This window comes from Copadichromis virginalis, linkage group LG20, assembly GCF_057382275.1.
Source record: "Copadichromis virginalis isolate Kocher_CV1m ecotype Utaka linkage group LG20, C_Virginalis_male_GT1.1, whole genome shotgun sequence".
In the NCBI taxonomy this organism is placed as follows: Eukaryota; Metazoa; Chordata; class Actinopteri; order Cichliformes; family Cichlidae; genus Copadichromis; species Copadichromis virginalis.
Window position 1 is genome coordinate 17,256,463 of NC_140637.1, and position 6,488 is coordinate 17,262,950.

At 42.5% G+C, this 6,488-nt stretch overlaps 1 protein-coding gene across 2 annotated transcripts in view; it reads left to right on the top strand.

The window, feature by feature from the left end:
- nol4la (nucleolar protein 4-like a) overlaps positions 1 to 6,202 on the top strand; it is a 30,770-nt gene extending 24,568 nt beyond the window's left edge. For both annotated transcript variants that reach the window (XM_085443402.1, XM_085443403.1), the window contains 4 exons: positions 574 to 762; positions 852 to 971; positions 1,116 to 1,305; positions 3,659 to 6,202. In XM_085443402.1, the coding sequence (XP_085299528.1) occupies positions 574 to 762; positions 852 to 971; positions 1,116 to 1,305; positions 3,659 to 3,876 (717 nt within the window). In that variant the 3' untranslated portion in view covers positions 3,877 to 6,202. The remainder of the gene's footprint in view (positions 1 to 573; positions 763 to 851; positions 972 to 1,115; positions 1,306 to 3,658) is intronic.
- Positions 6,203 to 6,488: the final 286 nt, after the last annotated feature.

The following is a 6,488-nucleotide window of genomic DNA, read 5'->3' on the forward strand; positions in this document are numbered from 1 at the left end:
AATAATGTGGTGGTAGTAAGAAGGGTTGATAAAGGTATCAAAGAAGAAACAGACTGACAATTGATATTTTGAAATGTAGTTTTATGTGACACAGAGGGGTCTCTGCAGGGTTTGGCGCTCATTACACCACAGTTTCTACTGGTGCGGTGGAGGTGGGTGTGGGGCATGATATTTACAAGTTTTCTAGATGGGAAGAATTTGCATATACAAGCTTGTTCCAAACTATCCTATTTACTCTGTGAAATCCATTTTCTGTGCATTTCTGGTTTGAAAAGAAACCAGTAGAATAGCAAAAGTAGACTTCCAAATATGCCAACACAACCAGAAATATTGCCCTGGATTTGAGCAGTGACTCAATTTCCATCCCTCCTGTTGTCATCACCTCCCCCTCCCTCTTTATCCTCTCTTCTTCCACTCTACCTCTACTGCCCCCCCCAACCTCCTCCCCTGCCTTTCCTTCCCTCTTTTGTTTGACTCTCACACCCCTCTCTCTCTACCCTGCACCCCCACGATTTTTTCTGCTCTACATCCCTTCTCTCCCCTCCCCCTTCTCTCTCTCTCTCTCTCTGTCAGATGTTTGTGCGTCTGTTCGTGGATGAGAATCTGGACCGCATGGTGCCCATCTCCAAACAGCCCAAGGAGAAGATCCAGGCCATTATTGAGTCCTGTAGCCGCCAGTTCCCAGAATTCCAGGAGCGCTCCCGCAAGCGCATCCGCACCTACCTCAAATCCTGTCGCCGCATGAAAAAAGGCGGTTTTGAGGTACAAAGTGCCCCCAGATTAAGTGTTTTCTGCTCAGCTCATAACTATTCACATTCATAATGAAAACCTCTCACTCGCCCCACTGCCAGATACGACCAACACCTCCCCACCTCACCTCTGCCATGGCCGAGAACATCCTCGCTGCCGCCTGCGAGAGCGAAACCCGAAATGCTGCCAAGAGGATGCGGCTCGATGTCTACCAAGCGACGGTAAATGTCTTGGCAGTTGGTGTTTGTGAATCTGCCCAGCAGGGATTTGGGAATGTGCTCGGCTGGCCATGCGTCATTAACAGCAGACTGCACAACACAAAATCCAATGTTCTGCCTAAACTGAAAATATTTAATTTCTTGTAGGATGAGCCAGCCTCTATTGACAAACCCATCTTGAGGGACCCAGCCCCCGTGGCTCCTTCGGGATTTTCCATTTCCAGTGCAGCTTTTGCCCAAGACCAGCTCTACACCAACGGAGGCCTCAACTATAATCTGCGGGGATATGGGACGGTCGGCAGCACCCAGCAAAACTCTGATGTTGCGCAAACCAACGGTGAGTCGCTTTCATTGGATTGTATCATCTGCCTTCATAACTTGTAAAAGAAAGGGTCAAAAGGAAACCCACAGTATTTAAGAGACTGTATTTAATGAACTAGATATAAAAGCTAGTGTAAAAATACATGTATTCTTTTTTATGGCCAGCAGGGGGCATCACCTCTGGTTAGGAAACGGAAGCCACATTTTAAAGAGGCCTTTGGGGAAAAATGACCCTACTTCTCACTTTATTTATGACCCCTTGATCTGAAACTTGATCTTCATTTTGTAAACTGGGGTTTACTTTATAGTAAAATAGACAATAGATGTGTTTTGGGTGTGGCCTTCTTACAATCAAATGTTGCCATATAAGAGTTCATCGACTTTGGTTTCTCTCACCAAGTTACAAACAAACAAACAAACAAACAAACAAACATAGGTAGAGCCAAAAACAAATAAAAAAACCTTTTATATATGCTCCATGGCTGGTCCATTCACACTGAAAACACATATTCCACATTTTGTAGACTTTGCGCATGGTAATGAGGATGAATTTTTGTATGGCTATCTGTCATTAATGGAATCAGTGGTAATCAATGGCAAAAGGACTTCTACACATTTGCTAAGATTTACCAAAACTACCTAACATTTGTACATCTGTACCTTTGTGAAATAAGCTGCAGCTCAGAAGCCTGCTTTGTGACTTCTTTTAATGGTCACCACCCTGCCTGAAATAAACCAGTGTGACTTGGTAAGATTAGCATATAGATAATCTGAGACCTGGTGAGTTATTCTGGTGATGATGCCTTTCACCAGGAGCTTCCAGTTAGCCTGAGGATATACATATGAAGACTTCCTCTTCCAGTCACTGGTTAACGTTCATGGATTCAGATACATTTAAAAAAGCTAATAATAATAATAATCTGTGCATTGATGTGCATTGATACATAACATACTCCCACAATTTTCTCTTTAATTTCTCTGTTAAATACAATGAAGTGATTCCACCCTGATACTCTAAAGGTCACTTCTTCCTCCCTTAGACCAACGATGTCAAACTAATTTTACATTGTGGGCCACATATAACCCACTTCAACCTTAAGTGGGCCGGACCATTGAAGCTCCTGTTTTTGTCGCTATAAAGAACTTTAATCCCTCAGTTATCGACAAATAAGAAAAAAGTACTTCAACAGCATGTCTGAGTTTTTCTACATGATAGAGAAATACTTTTATAGTAAATATGAAATCTAGCAGCCTGACTTTTGGGACTAAATTGTAAGTAATAACTGCCCGATCGGATCTGTTAATGAAACAAAGTTTTTTTCTTGTTTTTTTACCCTCTGTTTTTTCTTTTTCTTATTAAATTGTGTGGAGCCACAAAATAGCAATTTCTATTGTAGATAGTGAAAAATATGAAACTTCTCGGTCATTTAAATGTTCATGTATTACTTCATTACTTTGATGTAGTATAAATGACGCTGGAGGTTTTCATCAGTAGGAAAAGCTGTAAAATTTATGAAAATACATGTAAAAGTCCAAAACCCATACCCTTCTTCACATTTCCAAAGTCATCCTGTTGGCCGTATTGGAGACTTTGGCTGTTCGATTCTGGCCCCTGAGCCTTATCTTTGACGCCCCTGCCTTAGATCTACAGGTATATATTGGGGCTTAATGTGTCAGCATACACACAAAACTTACATTTACACCAAATGACGCAGGCTGTAATCTGCAGTATTTCCCTTTTGAGGACTCACTGTCAGCAGTTCTCAGGCCACACCTTCATCATTTCACTCATCCATTTCTTCTTATCTCCTTAATTGAGATTTCTTCTTCTTGCTTACATGTGACGTTCAACCAGCCCTCTGACTAAACAATTATATCTGGGGGAGGACGGCTACTTTACGTGTCCAAATCATCACAGGCTTCTTGACGCCCCCATCTCTCACTGTCCTTTACTTCGACGTCTTTACACTTTAACTGCCACTTCACCAGTTTCCATGGTTAGCCCATTTAAAGCATCATTTTTGCTTATATAATAGAATAGACTGATTTTTTTCAGTGATTTATATTAAGGTAAAGACCCCGCAGTAATACAGAGAAAACCCCACAGTCAGACGACCACCCTCCCACTGGTGACAGTGGGAAGGAAGAACTTTCTTTTAGCAAGAGGAAACCTCCAGCAGGCTCAGGGAGGGGCAGCTGTCTGTCATGAACAGTTGAGGGATTACAGATTTCTTTGGACTGTGAACCATCCAAAGCCACTTTAGTACGATCTAAAAATACAAAGATGAGGCTAGAAATGAACATAGAGCCACTTAAATGTATTTCCTGTATCGTCTGACTTCCCTAAAATATTCTGTTTGCCTCCGCAGGTCCCACAGATCTGAGTATGAAATCTGTCGGCCCAAACTCCTCCTCCTCCAGCTCCAACAGTCACGGTCAGGGAGGTGGCGGAGGCGGCGCTTCCGCTCAGCTCAGCCCTCCAGAGGTGACAGCGGTGAGGCAGCTCATCGCGGGGTACCGGGAGTCCGCGGCCTTCCTGCTCCGCTCAGCAGACGAGCTGGAAAACCTGATCCTGCAGCAGAACTGAGTCCGAGCCACACCGTGCCAGCTCCCTGCCCCCTCCTCGGCCTGTCCGTCTCGGGGCAGACTCTCACATACAAAGACACAGTTGTACACGAGTGATACTGCAGCGCACAGTGGGCCCTGTAGGTATGATACTTATCCCCACATGTTTATGTCTTTGGGCGGGCCAGAACATATCACAGGCTGAAAGATGTTTATTTATGCATTTGGTTCACTTTGACCTTATAGTGCCCTGTTATCTGTAGCCATTCATCCCATTCAATTCATCTTAGCACCTCAACCTCCATTTGTCTCAGGAAGCGATGATCTATGTGAAAAAAAAAATAGGAAAAATTGGTGCACAGACTGAGGTGTTGAATCAGCTTAACCACCGTAACGCCAAGTCAGCTCATTTGTGCAGACGTTTGGACAAATGAATAGTTTCCTAGCAGTGAATTAGCATCATTATTTCTTTCTATTTGTGTGTAAAATATGCTGTACAGTGGCGTGATTTGATTGGGTCATGTGAATCGAGTCGTTTCTAAATGATAACCGGATAACTGAAAGTCCACAGATGAATTGCTGCTAAAAGATGTGGCGATCTGCCACTTGACCTGTTAACCTCAACAGCTACTGTCGGATATGCTGACTTTCATATATATATAAATATATATATATATATATACTCCAAAAAAATAATAAGATTAAAAAATGTTACAAAGTAGAGCACGAAAATATCAGCAGTGACAGTGTTTGACAGTTTTCACCTGTAAAGTTTGACCAAAACAAGCAGATCCATCAACGCGTGGTCAATATTATACCTCTGCTCTGCTCGGTTGGAGTGATTTCCAGACTACGAGACAAAGAGTCATTACCCAGCGCACCTTTTCGTTTTCACTTATCCTACTATGAATATTTCTATCACGGGCAGTTTCTCATTACTCAAAGGGAAGGAGGCTTTTTCGGAGGCCTGGGTATGCAAATTGAGGTCACAGACTCCTGTCAGGGAGAGAAAGGAGATGAATTTATTGTTTAGACTCTTGGTTTTATAACCAGAAAAGTGGAAAAAGGTGCAATATTGAAGATAATCGGTAATGGTTGCTGAAATGACTTGATGAGGCATTTTAAGAGGGTTAACTACCCTCCCCTCTTGCTGTTACTGTCAAGTTGTAAAAAGTAATGATATCCCATGCAGCATTGTAGCCAATTTCAATGTTGTTGTTTGTTGTGATTACTGATCTTTATCGCTAACCTCATAACTGAGGCACTTTCGTGTACTTGGATCAGTCAGTGACAAAAAAGGAAAAAAGGGACCTGGCAGAAAAAAACGGGACTTTATGTTGCACGTCTTTTTCAGGGGAGGGCGGGTTGTTTCGTGGAGGAAGTGTTTAGTGACTATTCTTACGTTTAGAAAAGGTACATAGAGCTCACATGCATCCATTAGAGACTGCGGCGGAGGCCGTGTGAGCGCGCGAGCGGGCGGGATGTTCAGACAAAAAGAAACTCCTTCGTCTGGGCGCGCGTCCGTCTGAATCATCCCCTCTGACCCTGCATCACAGTCTCATTAAAAACACGTCTGAAAACACACAGTTTGAAAAGAAGCAAGAGACAATCTTTGAAAAAGATGTAATCACATCACAGTTTACTCTCCCAGCTCTCTGCTATGGTGTGTGTGTGTTTATGTTTGTGCATGTGTGTGGACTGAGGACACAAACGAGTACTCAAAGCCGATCAAGAGCACAGCCTCACAACTTTTAATGGTGAGTCACTCAGCACAAAGACAGTTCTGTATGTGTGTGTGTTTATGTGTGTTCTTTTAATCCTTTCTGTCGATGTTGACAGTGTGTTGATTTCCTGTTTGTGTATAAGTGGAGTGACGCAGTTTGTAAACAGCATCAATCTGTGACGATTTAATTCAGTAGGCTGAAACATTCCAGACAAAGACTCTTCGAGCAGCCGAAAGCGGCTCGCACCTTACTGATTTGTCAAAGTTTAGAGAGCTATATTTCTGTATGTATCACAAATCCTATCACATGTATCATTAATCAGTCTCTTCAGGGTCATTCACCTCTTTCTCACCACCTGCAGGCCTGGCTAGTGAGTCGGGACCTGTGTTTTATTACCATGTCATGATTGGGCTGCATTCACATTTACATTCACATTTAAATTCTATTATCTATTGCAAGTTTGGAAGCACTTTATAGCTCAGGATTAAGGTAACACAATGATTTGAGTGTGTTTTTACCTCATTTGAATAATTAGCTTCAGTTCTGACAAATGATTATAACAAAGGATAATCTGACATAAGTCACAATCAGAGGTAGTTTTCATCAAGAAACAAAAAAACAAAACAGCAGACAGCTCCTTTATCGGAGTTTAAACTCATCAGTGTGTTCGGTCCATCTGAGCGGTGTTTCATAATAGAGGACAATGCTTGTTATGAAAGGCCTGAATAAGCCTTGTTGGAGACCATCCTTAAAGCTGATAATGACCAATCAGATTTCTTTCACTTATTCAGTTAAGGTCCCCAAGGGGCTGGAGCCTGTTTGAAGTGTCATACAGTGCTAACCACTGTGCCGCACCTAGTAATCTTAGCTTTGGTAAAGTCCGACTTCAAACTTTAGTTTGATTAGTTCA